Source organism: Suncus etruscus, chromosome 18 (genome assembly GCF_024139225.1).
Source record: "Suncus etruscus isolate mSunEtr1 chromosome 18, mSunEtr1.pri.cur, whole genome shotgun sequence".
NCBI classification, from domain to species: domain Eukaryota; kingdom Metazoa; phylum Chordata; class Mammalia; order Eulipotyphla; family Soricidae; genus Suncus; species Suncus etruscus.
The window spans coordinates 17,955,841-17,978,912 of record NC_064865.1 but is presented as its reverse complement, the minus strand read 5'-3'; the positions used below and the strand labels follow the sequence as shown (position 1 = coordinate 17,978,912).

The 23,072-nt window shown below is 51.1% G+C and overlaps 1 protein-coding gene across 2 annotated transcripts in view; it reads right to left on the bottom strand.

The window, feature by feature from the left end:
- Positions 1 to 284: 284 nt before the first annotated feature.
- Positions 285 to 23,072, bottom strand: part of EZR (ezrin) — a 33,966-nt gene continuing 11,178 nt past the window's right edge. The window contains exons 2-13 of one of the 2 annotated variants that reach the window (XM_049765348.1): positions 11,417 to 11,500; positions 8,895 to 8,990; positions 7,849 to 8,123; positions 7,170 to 7,253; positions 6,492 to 6,638; positions 5,918 to 6,014; positions 4,675 to 4,838; positions 3,891 to 4,021; positions 2,854 to 3,014; positions 2,617 to 2,709; positions 1,559 to 1,807; positions 285 to 1,251 (exon numbers count right to left, since the gene is read on the bottom strand). In XM_049765348.1, the coding sequence (XP_049621305.1) occupies positions 1,087 to 1,251; positions 1,559 to 1,807; positions 2,617 to 2,709; positions 2,854 to 3,014; positions 3,891 to 4,021; positions 4,675 to 4,838; positions 5,918 to 6,014; positions 6,492 to 6,638; positions 7,170 to 7,253; positions 7,849 to 8,123; positions 8,895 to 8,990; positions 11,417 to 11,500 (1,746 nt within the window). In that variant the 3' untranslated portion in view covers positions 285 to 1,086. Of the gene's footprint in view, positions 1,252 to 1,558; positions 1,808 to 2,616; positions 2,710 to 2,853; positions 3,015 to 3,890; positions 4,022 to 4,674; positions 4,839 to 5,917; positions 6,015 to 6,491; positions 6,639 to 7,169; positions 7,254 to 7,848; positions 8,124 to 8,894; positions 8,991 to 11,416; positions 11,501 to 23,072 lie in introns of those variants that run through there. The other variant, XM_049765349.1, reaches the window with a different exon arrangement.

Sequence of the window (23,072 nt, the reverse complement as noted above, 5' to 3'; positions counted from 1 at the left end):
CCCAGACCCGAATCTGCATTTCTGGGAGTTCCCGGGATGCTGACTCTGCTCCCTGCTCCCCACATCAGAAATCAGCCCACAAGGGGCCGGGCGGTGGCGCTAAAGGTAAGGTGCGCCTGCCTTGCCTGCGGTAGCCTTGGACGGACCGCGGTTCGATCCCCCGGTGTCCCATATGGTCCCCCAAGCCAGGAGCAACTTCTGAGCGCATAGCCAGGAGTAACCCCTGAGCGTTACCGGGTGTGGCCCAAAAACCAAAAAAAAAAAAAAGAAATCAGCCCACAGGCTTTGGATATACGCACTTCTTTATTCTGTAAAAGGTAACAAAATATACAGAACAAAACTTTCCCTTTTTTGTAACCTGTGTTACAAACCCCATAACCACGTATGTATAAATACTCTTTGCTAGGGCTGGTTGTTATTAGGCATGTTGGCTGGTAACAGGCTCCCTGTGAAACACAAATCAAGCTAGTTTTGGGAGGAGCGGAGGCATAAACACCAGTGCTGGTGCTTAGAAATGACCCCTGCATGCTGATACGGGGGACAACTGCCCCCAGCCTGAAAGAAGAGCCTCAGTGCGTATTTAAGTCCAAGAGAGCTTTGACTCCTTTCTCAAACTATTTTCTGCCCCACCCCAAACATAAATATACACAGAGATGGAGCTTCCTAGAAATCAAATAAATTTAAGCTCATTTCGAAACATTAGAGCCAGGTATGGCACAAGAAGACAAGCCAATGGCGCTGGCTTTCTGGAATGAACCAGAATTAACCAAAGCCAACATGTGCGCCAGCATCAAGGGGGCCGCCAAACTCAATGGCATCTGCCTTAGATTCGATCAGTCCTGTTCCAAGCACAAAACAGGATGTGATTCAGTGAGAAGAACCAGAGTAAGAAATCAGGCCTGTTTGGCACTCTGATGCAACTGGGAAAAGAGAAACATGGGCGCTTCTGGTGGCCCCCAGCTCTAGGACATTCCCCCAGAATAACTACTTCTTAAAGAAACGGGGATATTGAGCAAAGGGGGGAGGTTCTAAATAAGAAACTACAAGGCCGCATCTCCATCTGCTGGCGGGGGCTCTCCGTGGACCTCACATGGCCTCGAACTCGTCGATCCGCTGCTTGGTGTTGCCCTGGCGGATCTGGCGCAGGGTCTTGTACTTGTCGCGGCCCTGCCGCATGTTCTCGTTGTGGATGATGTCGTTGTGGGTCTTCTTATTTTCGTATCTGGCCTCCGACAGCTCGCTGCTCAGAGTCTGCGGTGTGGAGCCAATGTTAGGAAGGGGTTATGTGTGTCCGGCCACACACACACACAGACACCCTACTCATGTTACATGCATACTTACTCATCCTTTCATGCCACTCTCCACATAGGCACCCCAACATGAATACTCATTCATACTAATGGTACACATGAACTCATACCCCAAATAAATACACCCTTTCGTGCCACACTTATGCCACACGAGTACACCCACTCACGCTGCATGCGCCCTGTTTGCACAAGCTCATTCATGCTCACCCCCACCTGCTCTGGCCTGCGCCCACCCAGTGGCCCCGCACCTTGAGCTGTTGCTGAACACGCTCATTCTTCTCGGCCTCAGTGATCCGCTTTTCCTCGTTGCGGTGGTCCAGGATACCCTCACTGGACAGCTCGGCGCTGTAGCCCATGGACTCTGTGTCCTCCTCCTGCGGGTTCTCCTGCACGTGGAAGTTGACAGGCTCGAAGGCAGGTGGTGGTGGCGGTGGTGCAGTCATCACCAGGTGCAGCTCCTCCTTGGTCTTCACCAGGTCATCCTGGGCTTCCTTGGCCTGAGGAGCATAAAGGAGGAGACTGAGACTGAGGACTCCCTCGGCAGCCCAGGATCCAGCCATGCTCACTTCCAACCATGCTTATCTCCTGACCACTCCCGCCCACCCTATTGGCCAAGCCCACTCATCTAGGGACTTCACCCCCCAATCTCTGTGGCTGCTGGGAGCCCCTGAAGTTAACCCTAAGTGACCCCACAGAGTTCTGAGTCACTTCCAGCCGATGCTCTGGGAAGTTTTGCACACGTGAGGTGTGTATGTATATGCATGCCTGTGTGTGTATGTGTGTTTTCTGTGCTTAGAGTTCGCATCTTTGGAAGGAAGAAAGCCAAAAGCCCAAAAGCCCCAGCCACAGGGAAGAAAGATAGCAGCAAGGCTTTGGCCCCACTCCCAGGAGCAAGGGGCCCCCCACAGCCCAGTCCCCATAACTCCCAGCAGTTTCTCTGGTGTACCCATCACCCCACCCAGACTGGAGATGGGCTTCCTTTAAACCTGCATCTCCAATGTCCCCCTGAACCAGAGACCCAGGCCTGGCAACTTCCGCAGGCCACACAGGGCTGGGTGGGAAGAAGCGATAGGCAAGGCAGAGGTGCTGAAAGGCACTCAGAGGAGCAGCTCTGAACTAGACCCAACAACTGCTGTCACCTCTCTGGGGGGTCCCCCACCAGCTGGGCTGTCTCCCCAGACACTCCAGACCTTCCCTTCTCGGAGAGTCTCTAGACCGTCTCTCCCATTCCTAATGGAGGCTACCCTGGGGATACCCTCCATCCCCATCTGGCGCCCCCTGCTCTAAGGGCCTGCCAGGGCCTTACCCGGTGCTGCCACTCTTCCACCTCATCCTCCTTCCGCCGCCGTGCCTCCTCCAGCAGGGCAATCTTGGCCGTGTACTCGGCCAATTCTGCTGCCTGGGGATGGAGAGGTGACAGTTGTCAGTGCCGGAACATCCTGACCAGGACAGGACCACCCAGACCGCACAGCTCATCCGAAGGCCACTCGACACCCAAGCAGATGGCCTGCTGTCTCAGGGCTGGGAGCAGGCCCCTTCCTACCAGCTGCTCCTGGCTCTTGATCTGATCCACCGTCTGCCGCTCCAGCTCCTCCTTGGCACGCAGTGCAGCCAAGCGGTCGGCCTCCAGGCGCTCAGCCTCTTCCTGGGCATGGCGTCTCTCCTCCTCCAGCTGCAGGGCTCGCTCGATCTGGTCCGAGAGCTCTGCCAGGCAACACACACCATAGTGGGCCCCAGTTCCCAGCGGGGCACAGTAGTTGGGTGTACACAAGAACTGTATTAGGGTGTTAAGGAGGAGCCAGAGTGGTAGCAGTGTGTGGGGGGGTGTTTGCCTAGCATCCCAGATTGGTCCCCTGAATACCCCCCAGGAGTGATCTCTGAGTGCAGAGCCACAGTAAGCTTTGAGTACTGCTGGATATGGCCCCAAAACCAAATAAATAAATAAACAATAGCTTCAAGAATCTGAGCTGGCAGGGGGCCCCTTTGTGACCCCTTGAAGGGTTGAAAGTGGGCGGGTGGGGAGGAGTAACGCAGCAGCCACCTCCCTCCCTCCCTGGTAGGGGCACTGACTCCAGAGAAGCAGTTTCTATGCTTTGAGCTTTTTTTTTCCCTGCAAGTGGCATGCGCATGCCCTTATCTCCTGAGGCCCTTGTCCACTTGTCTCACTTGTCCACTGTCCCTCTTTAGGGCCCTGGTGACCGAACCAGGTTGGTGATGCCCACCTCCCTGTCCTGGCACCTCCCACCAGAACTGTGTAAGTCTTCTGGACTGACTACACTTTAATTTATAAGGCATGGGAGGGGGCTGCAACCCTGCTCTCTGGAGTGGGGTGAGACTGGGTTCCCCCAGTAAGGCAGTGTGATTGAGGCGGTGCCTGGAGAACCATGTCAACGGTCAGCTCAGGGCCTGAGGACCCAGGAGCACAGAGAGTGACTTCTGGTCCCAGCCACCTTGTCCTCTTCCCCACTGGTGCCGCGAGACACTTGCTCTGGGCTCTGGTCCCCGGTTATGGGTGCACTTGGGGGCCACCAGTGGCTCTTGGGGACTTGAGGGCTCTTCAGGATTGCCCCACACCCTCACCTTTCTCAGCCTTCTTGGTTTTCTGTTCATAGTCCTGGAGCCGCATCATTAGCTCCTCTTTCTCCCTCAGCATCTGCTCCTTCTCCTTCTCCACGATCTCGCGTCTCTTCTTTTCAGTCTCCAACTGCTGCCTGTAGGGTGCAGAAGGGTCCTCATTGTAGCAGTGCTTCCATGGGCTCCTCCCTCCCAAGCTTCCTGGCCCTGACTCCTGCTGCCCAGCCCAGCCCAGCCCAGCCCAGGTTGTATTCTTGCTCACAGACTTCTCTTCCACTACGGAGCCTTGGCCAGGGGAGCAGCCAACCTGCCCTCAGTGTCTGCTGAGGGGCCAGGGCTGGGGACTGGCTCAGAGGACTAAACACATGCAGATGCACAGTCTCAGTTTTACATAGTCCCTTGAGCACCACTGGGAGAGTCATGTCATGTCATGCTTGGTACGGCACAGGAGGCTTAGGAAGGCCACTGTGGTCAGTAAGTACCATACACGTGACACTGCCCAGGAAGGCATGAGGATGTACTGTGGTATGGTGGCCTCACCTATAGGTAGTCTGGACCAGGGGGCTGTCACCAACCAGAGCCCACCAAGGCCATACCCAACAGCTATCAGACCCACCAGACATGCCCAAAATCATTAGCCATGCACACAAAGACCACACCCACAACCCATGACTATTGGTCACACCCATAACGACCACACCCACGGCTCTATTTGTTAATAGAGGCCTACAAAGACCACACCCACTGTTCTATTAGCCACACCCACTGCTCTCTTGTCACGCCCGCCCACCTCTCCAGCTGCTTCTGGTGCTTCTCCTCGCGAGCCTGGGCCTTCATCTGCTGCACCTCGATAGTGTCGGGCTTGCGGCGCCGCATGTACAGTTCGTGATTTCCCATGCAGAGCTGCAGGATGCGCTTGTTGATTCGCAGGCGTGGCGCGTAGAAGACAAAGTCCTGCAGGGCAGAGCAGGGTGGATGAGCACTGACACAGGAACCAAGGGACTCCTCCGGCTAAGCTCCTGTGCTGAAGAGCAGAGGGTGCTGGGCACAGAGGGCCAGGGGAGTGCGTGTCCCAGAGTCACAGGAGGGCTGGGTCGCATTCAGGAGTTGCTCCAAGCCTGGCCCCCTTCATGGCTCCTGGTGGAACCTGGTCTGTTATCACCACTCTACTTCCCCGACAGGGGCTCAGTCTGGGGGAACCGGCTTGTCAACTCTGGGCCTAGCACCTCGGCAGGCCTCCAGCAGGCCTGATCGACCGCCCCACTGCCTCACACACCGCCTGCCTCTCCCACACCGAAAGCTTTAACTCCAGTAGTCTTTCCCAGGAAGCTGCCGCCTAGCTAAGTGCCAGGGCACCAGCACTGCCCTGTGCCCACCCCTGACAGTCCGAGCCCAGGATAAGACAGTGAATGTTCAGTGTGCTGGAGCATGGCACCATCACAGGCCTGCCACATGTCGGTGTCTGTCACCCCACACACAACACACCATACCATCCCACATGTGTCACACTCACACATGTCATGTGTTATGCCAGACATCGTGTGCCACACACACATTACACCACATATGACACGTGTCATGTCACAACACACCACATGTCACACAAGAAGCTATCATGTCTGCATATTTCAAAAAAACAATCAAACTAAACCAAAACCAAAAAATGGTGTCCAAAACGGAAACTCAAGAAAAGAATCCAAACAATTCAGGCCTGAAAGTCCACAGGTGAGGGGTGAGGGGAGAGGAGGAAAAAAAAGTGGGGAGGAGAGAGAGAAGAGGGGAGTGAAGGAAGAGGTGGAAAGAGGAGAGGGAGAGGCAAGGAGAGGGGCAGGGAATGGAATCCAGAGCCTAGGGAGCAGGTGTGGATAGGTGAGGATAGCCTCAGGTGGTTGAGCCTGGACTAAAGCCAAGTCCTGGGGCAGGGCCAGGGCCAATGCCCAGTGGCATCCATCAGACACACTGTTACTGCTGGTATAAGGGTCAGCCTGCCCATGTTCCAAGCGTGTCTCTGCTCACACGTTCAATGAACTCACCGGTGCCTTCTTGTCAATGGGCTTGATGACAAACTTCCTATCACTGAATGATATATTCCTGATCTCGCTCCAGGGAAAGCCGATCTTTGGGGTCAATCTGAAAAGGGGGTTCAGTGAGCCAAGGGCCAGGCCAGGAGGGCCAGACTGGGGCTCTGTGGCCTCCAGAACAAGGGCAAATGGGGGTCCTGCACTCTTCCCTTCACATGGTGTGGGAGCTGAGTGTCCAGCAGACCCAGAGGCAGACAGCTAAGTTTAGGTCTGGTTCACGCTGTGAAGGTGAAGTGGGGTGCTGGAGAGTCTCAGGGTAGAGGCAGCATCTCAGCTCTCTCCTCTCCCTTCACAGATGCAGTAGCCAGGCCCACATGGACCATCCCCGCAGGCCCCCACTGAAGCCACTGGGAGCCTTTGGGCCCTGGGAGCACTGTCAGCCTTCCAGGGTGGGTGAACACAGGCTGCAAGCATACATGGGGACCAGGGGATACAGCAAGGCTCCTTCAGTACTTCCCAAGTTTCCCACAGGCACCAGCATCTCTCTGTAACCCCAGGGTGCAACCCAGACAGAAAGCAGACTCACTTGTCATCTTTCTCATAGATGTTCAGCCCCAGGGCGTCCACCCCCAGCCACAGGTCTGTACCCTTCTTGTTCTTGATCTCAAAGTAGTTAATTCCGTACATCTCCAGGTCCTGAGCAATCTTCAGGTACTCCAGCATGGCACTGTCCCTGGGGATAAAGCAAGTGATGTGATGGGCTGTGAGTGTCGTCCCTGTCCTCTGTGGGGTCAGGGCTCAGTGGTTGTACCCTGAGTGAGCAAGCTGAGCTGAGTCTCCCTCTCCTTTATGAAGAACATTTGTGGGGGACAGAGAACCATCACCTGAATACCCAGCTACAAGGGGACCTGTACAGGAAGTAGGGATGGTGACAGGTCAGGCCATCCCCCATGGTGTCCCTTCCTGCCGTGGGTGCCGCCCTGTGGGTCCACATTTCCTTAAATGAAACCAGGTTTCCTTTGCTTTGGCTTTCTGGGCTGCTCCTGACTATGAGTTCAGGGACTGAACCTGGGTTGGCCGTGTTAGGCAGTGGCTTTGAAATCATAAGCAGAGACTAGCCTTGTGCCAGGGTGAGAAGGACCCTTGACTGTGAGCAGAACCCATTGGGCCCTGCACCTGTTTCCCCTGCAGACAGGCAGAAAGAAGAAGCGTGCACAGCTGTGGGAGCCACCAGGTAGGCCCCCACCCCAGAGGCCATACTCACTTGAGCATCCCTCGGTGCTCAGCGTGCCACACCTGAATGCGGTCCTCCCACTGGTCCCTGGTGAGCTTGTGCTGGTCCATGACTCTGGAAGAGAGAGGGAGGGGGCCATCACCTTACAGCATCTTGACAGCAGAAGTGGTGGCATGCCCCACATCAAACATCTGGACAATATTTGCTTCCTTCACTTATGTGGGGCCTTTGTACTGAGGGTGACAAGAGACCCAGAACCAGCAGGTTCTACTAAGACAGAGTTCTCTCCTCCCCCACAGAAGAGTAACTCATGTCTGAGACCACCAGTGGATAGACCCCAGTGGTCCAATTAGGGTCTGTCTTGCTGAAGCACTTGGCTATCCCTGAGCTCTTGTTTCTGCACTCAGACCTTGTCTGGGAGATGAGGGTGGAGGAAAAGGCTGGGCCATGCATGCCATCCCCTGTGGCTTCAGGATCTGCTAGAAAGCAGAGCTGTGGGAGCCTGGGAGACAGCACAGAAGATCAGGCATCTGCCTTGCTCACAGGGTTCAATTCCCAGCATCCCATATATGAGCACCACCAAAGTGCAGAGCCAGTGGTCAGCCATGAGCATCGCTGGATGTGGCCCAAAATCCAAAGTAAAAATTAAAAAACAACAACAACAACAACAACCAAAGCCAGCAGAGCCTTGGGCAGAGGCTAGGCTCACCTCTGTGGGATGAGGCGTTCAGAGCTGAGGTAGCCGGCCTTGTGTGTGTCTTTGCTGTAGTCCCCAAACTTGGCTTGCACTGCGTAGGAGCCCAGCAGCACAGCTGTCTCGGGTGGGCAGTAGATCTCATCGCTCAGGATCCCTTCCTTGACTTGCAGGAAGAAGAGCTTCTGTGTGATGTCCTGGATGAGTTCTTCCGACACGTCCTCAGGGTAGAACTTGGCCCGGAACTTGAACTGCAGTGGGTTCTCCTTTCTCACCTCCTGGGCTGACACCTGTGCACAAGAAGCCAGAATCATGCCACCCCTGCAGGCACCAGGACTGGTGAAACCCCCCCCCCCCCCATACCCTGCCTCAAAGCACAGTATGCCCCAAGCTCATGCCCAGGGTCCTGCTTTCAAAATCACTTCCTTGGCAGCAAGGCCATCTTCAGACCCCCTTTCATGGCCATGCTGTGAGGGGTCAGTAACTGCACCCCACAGGCCTGGCCCTCAGTCAGGCCCTCAGATAGGAAGTGCTATCAGGGGCAGAAAACTTGACTTTGGAAAGGCCCCTGCTTGTGACTGGTGCATCTATGGTCCACCCAGCCTGTATCACGGAATTTTTAGGATTCTAATCCCCCCATTCCTCAAATGAACTGCCCCCTTCCCATCAAGTACACAAAGAGGAGATGAGAGCAGGGCAGGGCAGGAAAAGGTGCTTTGGCATAGAAGAAAATGCAGTCAGAGTGAGGCTTTGCACAGGCTCCAACACAGTCCAACAGGCTCTTGCAAAACAGTGCGTGATTCACGGCTTAGAAGATTAACATCAATCTCCAGGGCGAGAAAGCCCAGAATCCCGGCACAGAAAAGCACCGAGGGGTTGGCGAAGATCGAATTTCCAACCACCACCCCACTGACGGGAAACCCAGAACCTTTGTGACGGCAGAACACAAATAAAGAGGAACAAAACTGGAGAGAGCACCAGGCGAGGCCAGGCATCACGAACACCAGTGGCAATGACAACAGTCCTCAGAGCCTGCATGTACTTAATATGGCAGGACGCACCTTTTTATCAAGCTTCAGCCAGGTGGGGAACCCTTTGTTGTCCACGTAGTGGAGGCCGAAGTACCACACCTCCCGCAGTCCGATGGTCTTCACCACCTGTGGAAGAGACGGAACAGGCAGGCATGTCAGGATCTCTCTCCCTCCACCATCGATAAAGATGAGAGCAAATCCATGGGGGCAACCAGTCAAACTCTGAACTCTGCCTTCCCCCACACTCCGGGGCAGCTGTGAGCACTAGGAGAACCATGGGGGGTGAAGCAGAGCAGCTGGACAGCTTGGATGGGGGCACGCTGGGCAAAACTCAGCTGTGCACCGCTGGGCACAGGAACCAGCCATCCCAAAGCTGCCATTCTCATCTCACAAGGGCCCAGCTGCATGAGGAATTCTGCAGTACCACTGGCAAGGCCTGTCATGGAGAGACCAAGCTGGAGACAGGAAAGCAGTTGCTGAGCATCTCAGCTGGAGATGCAGGGCTTTTTGGCAGGATTTGTAAATTCCACAATGTATATAAGTAAGAAGTAGGGAACCATTTTCCAGAATTGTGGCTTCCACCGGTGGGGAGGAAGCATGAAAGGACTCAGACCAATCAGGTATCGGAACACACTAGCTCTGACAAATGAAGTATCTGGATGCACTTGAGGTAGACAGCCAGGCGTCTGGACACATTTGTGTCGACCAATAGGCCATTACAGATGGACCATCCAGGTGTCTGAACCACTAGACATGACAAATAAAGTGTCTGGGCACTCTCAAGATAACAGGGGGCCAGAGTAGTGATAGCACAGTGGTAGGGCATTTGCATTGCACAAAGAAGACTCATTCAGTTCCCCCAAGGAGGACCCATTCAGTTCCAGGCACTTCTGTGCTCAGTCACTCCTGAGCAGATCCAAGAATAGCTGAGCTGAGCACTGTGGGGTGTGGCCCCAAATTGGAACTACAGAGGCAGCCAAATAAGGTAAAAGATGAAGTCTGAGAACCCTTGCAAAGTCAACCCTGTGTGGCCTCCCTGCCCTGCACCAGGAGCTCTGCCCCCTCTTGCAGGCAATGGGAGACCTTTGGATTCTTGCCCCATGGCCAGCCCCACCCGGCCTTAAATCATCTTATCCTTAGTGGGCAAGGAGGGAGTGACCTCCATAGCATGGCACAGGCAGAGCCCAGGGGGCGTTCCCGAGCCACCCAGAGGCAGGCAGGCACGCCCTGGCACCACACACCCACATACTCCCTCAAGTTCAAAGTGGGGTAGATTGTGTCCAGTCCTCCCTGTTTATTGGTGGCAGGAGGGAAGGGTGGCAGGCATCCATCACCTTTATATTCACTGATGGCCACCTCCTGGGTCCCCTGGACTCACCTCCTCACCTTCATGTCATCTAGATACTTTCTGGGGGGCATTCAGGAGCCCGGGTACAGACACCCCCATCCTACAGAGCCAGGGCTGCCACAGCTCCTAGCTATGTGGCCCTCTGGGTTTAGTAGAGGGTGTCCTAGAGGGATGGTTCCCATTACATCCTCGCAAGCCCATAGCTGCTGGAGAACAGAAAATCCCCCTCCCTATCCAGCCCCACTGGGACACCCAGTTTCTATGTTTTGCAGAGGAAAGAGGAATAATGGAGGTTGTGAGCAGCTATTGGGGCAGAGGCAGAGGCACTCCATCCCACCTTAGGGGTCCTGAGACTGTGTTCATTCTCCCAAAGGTGGGCATCTGGCCTGACAACGCCTACAATTTGAGGTGTGGCCACAAATTGGAACTAAAGAGGCAGCCACAGAGTGATTGTAGGTAGGAAAGCCTCAGATGACCTCAGAGGCTAGTCTGTGCAGAGAGCTGGAAACGTGGCAGAACAGAGGCCCATCATGGACCAGTCCTGAATCAGCCATTCCAACTACCCTCATGGGGACCAGAGGGATTCCCAGGGAACTGGCCCCTTCTCATAGGAATTTGCCACCCTGGGGGCATTGCAATGAACTTTAGTGGGAGGCAGGTAGAATCTTGGAATATGGAACCTGAGACATCCGTAGGTCCCTTGCAAACAAATGCCTACTGTGGGTTTGGGGGTCTCCAGTGCCAGGAGGGCACAGCCCTGACCTTTGCCCTTCCTTTCCCAAAGGTTTCTCACTGATGGCTCCCTGCCTCACCTCACCCAGCAAGGATGAGGGTCCTTGCAAGGTGAAGACAGTTGGTGACACAGTGACAAGGCTACTGCCTCCTACCCATGGGCCCTGCTCCACAGTCCCTATGAGTTACAAAGTTGTTTTGTGTCCCTTCTCCCTTCGGGAGGGGCAGGCTCTAACAGAGTCTAGGCTACTGAGCCCTCTGCAACACCCAGGTTCTCGCCCTTCATTGTGCCTCATGTCAAAGAGACCAGTAGGCTGGGGACACTGTGTAACCTCAGGAGCACAGTCCCAGAGGCCACTCTCATTCATGGCAGTTGGACTGGCTGCCAGCAGCAAGCAGGGATCATGCTGAGCAGACAAATTGCTTCAGTGGGGACAGCATCACCTCAGTGGTGACCAGGGCAGTGACTGACCTGTTCAAACAGCTGTTTGCCTGTGGTGTTGGGCTGGATGGCAAACTCCAACTCCGCATCCATGGAGGTTACCCGGACATTGATCTGGAAGACAAGACAGATGGAGTGAGTGCCAATGGGCCACCACAGAAAGGCAAAGCAATTGGCAGTGCCCACTGGACACTTCTCATGAATGATTCTGCCCCTGCCACTCATGCAAGCATGTACACAAACCTATGTGTGTGAGCACATACATGGATGAAGGACTTAGCACATACCCACACATGGTTGAGGGCTCAGTAGAGTGCAAACATGCACACACATGAACTTGGCAGCTGAGGCTCAGCATGCATAAACACACATGTAAGTGCACAGCTGGGAGGCATGAAGGAGGGCATGCACCTTCTTCGATAAGGCACATCCTTGGAAATTTCCCAGCGGCCAAGCCTTCTAGGAATCTCTGAGAAAAGTGCTAGGAGGGGAGGGTCTTGACAGGACCCTCCTATCAACATGGAAAAACAGACCCAACAGGGATTTGAGAAGTGAGGAACCGGCAAAGACATAGCAGAGACAACCAATGTGTGTTCATTAGAAAAGGGAGTTCAAAGAATCAGTGATAGCACAGATAGCATTTATTTGCCTTGCATGTGGCCTGGTCCCCCAAGCCCGCCAAGAGTAATTCTTGAGGGCAGAGCCAGAAGTAACCCTCTGAGTACAACTGAGGATGAGCCCCAAAACAAAGTAAAACAAGGGAAGTTCAAGACAGTCGGTTCACAGGCTTAGGCGTCCAGATGAAAAGTAAGAAAAGCAGAATGACATGGAAATGCCAGTCATGAAGACATGAGGCTTAAGGGGCTAAAAGATGGGCCCTTAAGTCTATGTGTGCTTGGAGAAACCCAGTTCAGATTTCTGACAAAACCTAGGAGTGGGAGATAAAGAAATGGCCAACAGGGCTGTCTGCTGCCAGTCCCAAAGAGAAATGCATAGCAGTGGTGCAGAGAGGGTGCCCGGGCTTCCTCACAGGTTAATGGGAACCCCACAACCAGCCAAGAAACACCCTGGAGCCTTTCCTGCCTTGGCAGAGATGAGGGACACAGACACACCCCAACGGCCTCCCAAATCCAGAGCCACATCTGGCTATGTGCTCATCTTGTGCCCAGATGAGTCACTATAATTCGATCCAGGGCCACAGTCTGATGCCAAGGCCAGCAGTCCTGGGAGGCTGCGGTGCTTCTGTCTGGCCTGTCCCCAGCATTCTGTGGGGGTGCCAGGGTACCAGCCCACCATGATGGGGGCACAGGGACAATCAAGTCAGGACCAGCAATGGACATTATCCACTTTTTTTTAAAAAGGTTTATTTATTTATTAATTGGTTGGTTTTTGGGCCACACCCAGGGGTTACTGTGTTCAGAAATTGCTCCTGGCAACTTGGGGGACCATATGGGATGCCAGGAATCAAATCAGGTCCGGTTGGGTTATCCCCAGTTGGCTGCAAGCAAGGCTTGTCCCATGGCTGTGCTATCTCCCCATCCCCCACCCCCGGACTTTTTCTGCTTTGCTTATTTCTTCAGCTCTGGCTAAATGCCCCAAATTTCTCACTTTCAAATTCTCTTAAATGACAAAATCATGGGACCCGGAGTCATAACACAGTGGGGAGGACGCTTGACTTGCATGTGGTAGACCTGGGTTCGGTCCTCAGCATTCCATATGGTCCCCTGAACCTGGTAGGAATAATACAGGAATAATTTCTGAGTGCAAAGCCAGGAGTAAGCCCTGACTGAGCTTTACCATGTGTGACCTAAAAACCAAAAAAACTAAATCCAGTTTGCATAAAAGTATAGTGTGTGTGTGTGTGTGTGTGTGTGTGTGTGTGTGTGTAATGTATATACATTATTGTACAATGGACTTCATCCAGAGATTGGGCAGGAAGGTGCACACGCTCACACACACACTCCATCCTGCAAGGCCACCTCAACAACTGCAGCACACTGGGCATTCCTCAGCCTCCTAGTGGGTTCAATGTTCCTGTCACTGAGTCATTAAAAGGTCGTGCACCACTGGGCTGGTAGGCACACCTGTGTTCACATGCTCCCAATCTCAAGGCAAAAGAGGAAAGCCAGTGACATCTCTGAGGCAGACACACAGGATCATTCTACTTGTGTGAGATCTTTGCCAGAAATGGGAGCTTCCAGTGGCCATGGTTGAACCTGGAGCTTTCCCTAGGGCCTTTTCCTCACATGTGCAAGGCCATCTGGGTGTGAGCACACGGAGGTTCACACACACCATGGCTGATCTAAACCTTCTCCTTATACTTGTTCCGGGGTCCATGGAAAATGCTTTTTTAGTGAACTTAATTCTGTGTTTGCATTTTCAGCAGTCATAGAAATTAGATGGGTGGGTACCTGATAATGCACAAGAAGGTATTGTTGCATGGAAAAGTGGAGGGACACTGGGAATATATTTTCCACACATGCAAGCCATAGGAAAGAGGATGTGTGGGGTCTGCAGTGCCCCACCTCAGTGGCCTGAGTACCAGAATCTTTTTTTTAGAGGGAGGAGGTACCAAGGTCCTATGAAATCTTCTTTCCATCCTGCCTTGTGGGTGGGAATAGTGATTAAATTTTAATCCTGACTCCTCTCCCATTTGCACACAGGAACAGTGGGTGAAGAATAAATAATTCGTGTGTCCCCCCCAAATACTACTCCATTAGTACCAGATGCAGGCAATGCCCAGGTTCCAAAGTGCCAGCACCAAAGCAGTCAGACACCCCGTCCAACCCTGTCTGATCAGGACAGAAATCTCGAACATTCAGCGCTGAGGATTCAGCACTGTGGATAAGAGTAATGGCCTTTCTGTTGGATACATGGAAACCTGGAGTTCCAGATGTCTGAGACCCTCAAGGAAAATAGGTTCTATTAAGCAGACACATATTTTCCACACTGGCTGTTTTCCCCTAAAATTGACTTTTCTGCATCACAGTATAGCTTAGCAGTTGGTGAACCGTTGTTTGCTCTAAAGAGGGGAGATATAAGTGACTGACTTCTGCCTAGATGCCCAGATGCTTCTCAAAAGAAAACAAAACAGATGACGAAGCAATAGCAGGTTCAAACCCCAGCATCCCATAAGGACCCCTTATGGAGTGATTTCTGAGGGCAGAGCCAGAAGTAACCCCTGAGTGCTGCTGGGTGTGGCCCCCAAACTAAACCGACCAACCATCCAAAAAACTGCCAGTGAGGCTTCTTTTATCCTCATACTGGAGCAAAAGACTATGGCACATTCTTTTCATGAAAGAAGGGCCAGAATTTTGCAGGTGTTTGCACCAGTCTAAAACTCCAAGACATGATTTAATATAGACACTGAAGGCAGTGTCTTAGCTTGATGCACAAAGTTTAGTGAAAACTCTAACAACACTTCCTTGTCTTCTGCCACATCACAATCCAAAAAATTCCATTTGCCACACTTTTGATGGAGTCTAGCTCCAGGCTAGTAAAGTGAAATTTGTGGAGCCTGGGGCCTGCCCTTGCCAAGCTTGAAAAGCAGGTACCCGAAGGGTGCCCTGCACCACAGTAATAGAACCAGGAGCCCAGAGAGGGGTCACTGTTTACAGCCCAACATCACCAAGTGGATCCAGCAATGTTTTACTGAACAAGTTTTCACACTTTGGGTCTCAGCCCAGGAATCTGCTAATCTGCAGGATTTTAAATATTTAACTTATTATTATTAATTTTTTTTTGTTTTTGGGCTACACTCAGGGGTTACTCCTGGCTTTGTGCTCAGAAATCACTCTTGGCAGGCTTGGGGGACCATATGGGATGCTGGGGATTGAACCCAGGTCTGTCCTGGCTCAGCCGGGTACAAGCCAAACACCTTACCACTGTGCTATTGCTCCACCCTATTATTAATTTTTTTAGTTTTATTTTTGGGGCCACACCCAGCTCTGCCCAGAGCTTACACCTGATTTCTGTGCTCAGGGATCACTTAGCTGGCTCAGGAGACCATATATGGTGCCAAGAATTGAACCCAGGTTCTGGAAGCCGCTCAAGCAATTCTGAGGACAGGTCCAACTCACTACTGGCAGGACCCTGCCTTCACTGTGAGGGCATGGAGCTGGGGTGCCTGGGTGGGAGACCAGGCCGAGGCCACCGAAGTGACTGTCCACTGTCCTCAGTCCTTCCCGGACACTCCCAGAGGATATGGCCACTCATTCAGTGTGACCAGTAGGAGAATCCAAGATATTCAGCCCTCCCCTAGTCTTAAAAAGAGCAAAAACAACCAACACCAACCAACCAGAACAATTAGCCCTGGAAAAACAGCCCTGGGAGAGCCATCTCCAAGGAGGACTATCTCAGAGAGGACTATCTCAGGGGGCAGTCTTTTTCAGGATGTTCTCTAGAAAACAGGATTTCTGGTGTTCCTCATTTCAATTGCAACAAGTGTTTTTCGGAGAGTCAGAGACAAAATGCAAGACTGCGCCTGTTTGCCAATGGAATTGCCTATTTTACTGCTAACACACAGAGTGATGGATAGTCAAATGATGTCCTAATTCTTAACCCCATGGCTGTGTTAAACAAACAAACAAACAAAAAAAAAACCAATGGGAGCTGGAGAGATAGCTTGGAGTAAGGCAATTGCCTTGCATGCAGAAGGATGGTGGTTTGAATCCCGGCATCCCATATGGTCCCCCGAGGCTGCCAGGATCGATTTCTGAGCTAGAGTCAGGAGTAAACCCTGAGCACTGCTGGGTGTGACCCAAAAACAAAAACAAAAACAAATTACAAGTGATTTACTTTGGAAAGTGTTCATGTCCTCCTGAAATACTGGGTTTTAATATGATCTCTCACCCACATCTTTTTACTTAAAAATTCAAACTACTAGGGGTCAGAGCAATAGCACAGCAGTAAGGCATTTGCTGAACGAATCTTGGTTAGATCCCTGGTGTCCCATATGGTCCCCAGAGCCAGAGCCAGGAGCGATTTCTGAGCACATAGGCAGGAGTAACTCCTGAGCATCACCGGGTATGGCCAAAAAAAGAAAAACACCAACAACAAAAAATTCAAACTACTGAACAAAAGATGACGGCAGGAAGGAAAAAAGGTAAACAGATAGATCTCATCTTAGTGGCCTGAACTTGGCAGAAAATACCATGGATTTAACTTGAAAAATACTAAAAATAGGGAAACTCAAAGGGAAACCCCGGCCTGGTGAACTACATACAGCTGGGACCCACACTAACACCTGCCCCTCCAAAGAACGCCCATCTTCTCTAGCCCCACCAAGATTATACCGGTTTGGGCTTGGGCTTGACCTTTCCTAATCGTTGCAAATGTCAACGCTGTTTTCCAACATTCCAGCCCTCTTCAAGAAGGCGCCACTTCAGCAGCTTCCAAGCACTTTCAAATATTTGGATAAGACCTTTCAGATACTTTGAAACACTGATAGGAAGTAAATTCCGTCAATTTGGGCCCTAATAAATGGGGGGTGGGGAAGGGGGAGCTGACAAATGAGTTAGAAAAGTTTTTCCTGGGGGGTGGGGAAGGGGGAGCTGACAAATGAGTTAGAAAAGTTTTTCCTGGGGCCGGGCGGTGGCGCTGGAGGTAAGGTGCCTGCCTTGCCTGCACTAGCCTAGGACGGACCGTGGTTCGATCCCCCGGCGTCCCATATGGTCCCCCAAGAAGCCAGGAGCAACTTCTGAGCGCATAGCCAGGAGTAACCCCTGAGCGTCACAGGGTGTGGCCCAAAAACCAAAAAAAAAAAAAAAAGAAAGAAAAGTTTTTCCTGATACTATATACTGGTGCACTTGAAGGACCGACCCACCAACCGACCACAGGGTAGATGGTCGTATTTTGATTCCAAGGGAGAGTCCTGTGTGGACTTTGTAATAACAGCTTTGTCCCGGTGCCACTGACATCGCATGAAACTGGCCCATCCGAAATGTGCAATTGGTGGGTTGGGTTGCACAAGTCTCCTTAGTGGCTTATTTTAGAGCATGACATCACCCCACTCCATCCCCCAGGACACCCATGCTGGTTAGTCGTCATTTTCCTCTGGTCATTCCCCACAGCCCAGACAAACATTTCAGTTCCTATTTGGGACATTTCCTAGAAATAGGATCACTGGCTCCTGGGCTCCAGAGATGACAGACTATGCTGTGGTTTCCATCCACTCGTGCCACCAAATCTGTCCCCTCACACCCTGGGTGAGACCCTCACCATTGTTCACTGATTCTTCTGACTGATTCAGCTTCATCACTCTAAGGATGAGCTGGAAGACGAGCCATTTACAGTCAAATGGGCCCTGTAAAATGACTTTTAAAAAATCAATAGGGGGGCTGGAGAGATAGCCTGGAGGTAAGGCATCTGCCTTCCATGCAGAAAGAAGGTGGTTCGAATCCTGGCATCCCATATGGTCCCCCATGCCTGCCTGAGCATAGAGCTGCCGGGTGTGACCCAAAACAAACAAACAAAAAATCAAAAGGGAGAAACAGATGAAAAAGAAATATCATTAAACCCCATTAAGCCAACTGTTTCCTTCTGTTCTAGGAATGAAGCTTGCTATAGCCTTGGGAAGAAGGCGCCCAGTCTGGGGGTGATGGCATCCAGAACCCCTTTCCTCCACTGCACTATCTCGCACACCCACAGGGGTGTTGTGCCTAAGTCCTTCCTCCCATGAGACTCAACTGCATCATGGAGCCTGTGGGGAGAACCAGGAATTCCAGAGTCATCTGTCCTGCCCCCATTTCACATTCACCTCCAGGAAGTGGTGTAAGGCTGGCACTTAGGACCACACTAAATGCAGACCATGCGGACTGGCCTTCTGAGCAGGCTCCGTGGATGGACAGATAGAACTTCTCCAAAGCTCTGCCCAGACAGTACATGAACACATGACAGTCCCAGCTATGTCTTAAGGACAAGTGCTTTAAGAGAAACTCAGACCTCAGTACCTATTCAGCTTCCCAGCTCCTCTCTCTGGCTCTACCTCCCCTTCAAGAGCATTGCTAACAGTGTTGTAGCCAGGACTCATCATCGTTTCTGCTAAAAAGCAACCTGCAGGCCAGTGGGCTCTAAATGGGACTAACTTAGAAACCAGAAGGGTTTCCCCCACCAGGAGGGGAATCTGGAATGCTTCCAGATGACTGGATTTGGAAAAGAGGGGAAAAAATGTCTTTTTCTTCAGAGATGCTTTGGGGTTATTCCTGGCTCTGTGTTCAGAAATTACTCCTGGTAGGCTCAGGGACCAGGGATCAAACCCCGGTAAGGCAAATGTCCTACTTGCTGTGCTGTTGCTCTGGCCCCAGAAATGAATAATTTTGAAGTTCTTCCATTTAACTTTGCTTCTGCCTGTCCCATAATGTTGGTCTTGGCTGCTGGAGCATCACTCCTTCCTCCCAGCCTGTGCACAATTCTAAGAGCTATGAGAATCTGCAGACCACTTGCCATCCTTGCAGACTGTAGGAAACAGAGTGAGAGGCAACTGCTGACTTCTCACATAGGCAGTACTAAAGTCACCTGTAGGGCCATTCATTCATTTAGAACAAAGGCTGGAATAAAAATAAATGCAGGTTTCAAAAATCAGACAGGGAGAGCAGCATGTGAAACTTGGCCCAGGCCCTGAGCACCACCTCCCCTCCTGCCATAGTGTCCAGAGGCGGGCTGGACTTCAAGTGAGAAAGTCTAGGCTTGGACACTCACTCCAGCTCCTTGAGTAGACGTCTACTGACACACAGAAGTTAGAAATACAGGTCAAGCACATCTCTCTAACAGGCACCCCAAGACAGCTTTGCCAACTGTGACCTGACCCTGTTACCTCCTTTTCCTTCAAGAGTCCCACATGTTGTACCCAAGTCATATCAATTTGTACGTTGATTTTTCTCTCAAGATAAGAGGAAAGGGAGGTTAGGCGTAGGCTGGGTTTTCAGGTCCTGTTGGGGGCTGTGATAACAGCTGCTAATCAGTTAGTTAAGGTTTCCGGAGTCCTGGGGGCAGGCAGCAGAGATAGGCAGCCCACACTGGACCATCTTCCCTGTCGCAGTCATACTAGAAAGACAATATCGTCTTTTACTAGCTCTTAAGAGGAACCAAGCCTCATAGGTCTTGATGAGCACGTCCACTGGGGATGCATCAGTGGCCCTGCTGAGGGCTGTTGGTCCTGTTCACTCTGGAAATATCCTGAGAAGCACAAAGAGCTTTTGGCTCCCTACTCATGAGTGGGGAGTCAATAAAGACAGGTGGGAGAAGAGGGGGTGGCTGTACACTCCTCCCTGGCCCTGGTTGGCACTCAATCCCAGAGGAAAGAAAGCCCATGTCAGGGGCCGGAGCGATAGCACAGTAGAAAGAGTGTTTGCCTTGTATGTGGCCAACCTGGGTTCAATCCCAGCATCCCTTGGGGTCCCCAGGCCTGCCAGGAGTGATTACTGAGTGCAGAGCAAGGGGTAACCCCTGAGCACTGCCAGGTATGCCCTTAAAATACAAATTGAAAGAAAGAAGAAAGAAAGAAAAAGAAAGAAAAAGAAAGAAAAAGAAAGAAAGAAAGAAAGAAAGAAAGAAAGAAAGAAAGAAAGAAAGAAAGAAAGAAAGAAAGAAAGAAAGAAAGAAGGAAAGAAAGAAGGAAAGAAGGAAAGAAAAAGAAAGCCCATGTTGATTCTATGGGCAACAGTAAGTCCCCCCCCAACTCCCTGACCCCTCTTTCTCTTCCCCTTTCACTATGCTGGTGATGTCACAAAATGCTTCTATCAGTAGCTGTGCATCTCTCCAACCCCAAGATATTCTAGGGGCATGGATAAAAAGTGCAAGGGGGCATGATGGGAGAAGAGTGGATAAGGCCTGAAGGGGCCACAGAGAGGAAAATGACACTCCAGGAATACTGCAGAGACAGTAACAAAGCAGGATGGGTGCTGTCCCAGTCTTGGAATAAGGTTGGAACCTTGGAATATACCTTAGTGCTTAGTAACCTTGGAACACTGAGAACTTCAGAACACTCAGCAACCTAGAAGCACCAAGCAGCTGCTTGGTGAGGGTGCTTCCTTCTTCCAGAGCTGGGAAAATTGGGGTCAGGAAAGGTTTACAAGGGAGCCCCGTTTCTGCTCCTTCCTCCTGCTCCTCCAAACTTGAACCTGAAGAGCACTTCACGATGAGTTCTATATCCTATCTGTGATACAATGATTTTTTTTGTTTGATTTTGGGCCACACCCAGCAGCGCTTAGGGGCTGCTCTTGGCTTTGCATTTAGGAATCACACCTGGCAGTCTTGGGGATTATATGTGATGTTAGGTATTGAACCCAGGTCAGCTGTGTGCAAGGAAAAACCCTCCCTGCTGTGCAATTCCTCCAGTCCCTGGCACAGTAATTTTTTTTCAATTTTTTATTTTTAATTATGAGAACAATGATGCAAAGAGGAGAAGGTAAAGTTACAGTGGAAGGACAATCGCCCATAAACAGAGTTCTCAGAAGAAATCCCCTTGCAGATGCCTAAATATTGAACTTGCAGTCAAAGAACATTAAGAAAAATAAGGCAGAACCCATGTACAATTACTTTGTCCACAAGTCCCAGATTGTAGAACATTATAACATTTCTTAGCAGTACACAAAGCAATCTAAAGCCATGAGATTTATGTGACTCCTTAAACATTGAAGTCATAGTATTTTTTTATATTTTCATGCACACGCATATTGGTTTAAGTTAACATCAAAAGTTTAAGAGTTTTTTTTAAGGGTTAGAGTCAAAGGAGCACAGTAAAAACGGTGTTAGAGTGGCAAATACTGTTTGCATAGGCCCACCAAAATATGGGGGACATGGAAAGGAAAAGCCTTGGCCTAAATATAAGGAGACCCTACCCCTGAAGTTTCCTGGCGTAAGACCAACTCTAGGCTCCAGGCAAACTAGTTTGTTCAATCCAAGTATTGTCTGTAGTGCCTGGCACAGTAATTTTTAAGGTGCGAACTACACAATCCACATGTCTGGCACAAATGAACATGATCTGGCAGTTTGGAAGCCCAGAGAGTCCAGACCATGTCAGATTCATGCATAAAGTTTAAGTAAGTTTAAGCTGTAGGCTGGGCTTGCCGGAGGCGGAGACACGTGGTCCCAGCACTACCAGAAACTGAGAGTAAAGGTTGAGCAAATGTTGGGTGTGGCCCAAACCCCAAACCAAAACAACCCCAAAAAGCCTGGTACATAATCTGCCTCCAGTCGTTCTAAAGCGCTCCTTTGCCTCTGAAAGCAACCCACTTCCTGACCCAGCCTTACTGCCTGTCTCCAGACCCACTTCCTGTTCCAAGACCCACTTCCTGTCCCCAGGCCCACTTCCTGTTGCAGGGCCACCCAACCAGTTCTGATCCTGCCAAATGCAAAGAAGTCTGGAGCTGGGCAGGAAGGGAAGGGAAAAGAGGCCAACCTATCAGCAGGCTCAGAGAGAGACTGGGTGAGGTCAGTATCAGCTGATCCCTTGCCCCTGGCAAAGGTAGTATCCTGGCAGGAGGAAACTGAGGCAGAGAGAGGCAGCTGGCTGCATGCAATGGCATGTTTCTTCCTGTGGTGCTACTGAGACATCGAAGGTGCATATCCTTATCCATGGAAAGAACTCAGCCAACACATTCTAATAGGTCATTTTGAACCTACTATTTGTTGCCCTTTGGGTTTTTGGTCCACACTTTACAATTTTCTAAGTCCCACTCCTGGCTCTGTGTTTAGGGATCCCTCCTGGTGGTGCTTGGGAGACCATACAGGATACCAGGGATCAATCCCGGGGGCCCATACCTACTTTTCTGGATGTATTTGGAAGGATCCCAGCAGCTATGCCAGAATGACATGCATAATATGCTCACTGATTTGTTATTGCTTGATTGGGTCAATCTCAGGGCTTTAAACATGCAAGGTGTGATTGTTGTGTGTGTGTATGTGTGTGTGTGTGTGTGTTTACATGGGAAATAAACTAGACCCCGCTTCACAATGGAAAGGGGAGAAGAAATAATTGAAGACTCAAGCCACGCAAAAGAAAAAGATTGGGTGATGAAGCTTCTTAGGATAGCACAGTGGGTAAGGGCATTGTCTTACATGTGGACAAATGGGTTCAATTCCCAGCATCCCACCCCAACCAGAAGTGATAGGGGATGTGATTCCTGAGCATAAGGCCTAGAACACACCTTGAGAATGACAGGGTGTTGCCCAAGAAAACACAGTCTTTCCAGAAACAAAGCCCTCTCTCCCCACCCTCTGAAAAGGAATGAATGGCTGCTCAAGGTCATGCTCACTCTGGCGGGTGAATTCTGAGGTCCTGACAGTGACATGCGATTTCTGAGGTCCTGACAGTGACATGTGATTTCCGTTCCACCAGATGTGTCACACCTACTTCAGCTCCAATTTAGTTCAGTGAAAATGGAGGTTAATTATATCCCCAAAACTATACAGGGAGAAGTGGGGCCCTGGGGCCTGTCACATGCAACAATAGGTCTATAAGATAGGAAATTCCAGGGGCTGGAGTCTAAACTTTACAGCATTTTTCTTTGTACATTCAGAAATCTGAATCCTTTCTTTCTAATCCTATAATGGGCAGGGAGGGAGGATGGTCAACCCAAGCCTTGAACCCTGTGCATGAAGTTAGGAAAAGCTCCTGAGCATTGCCAGGTGTGGCTCCAAAATCACCCCAAAGCCCCTCGAAAATAGCAAAACAATGAGCACATGT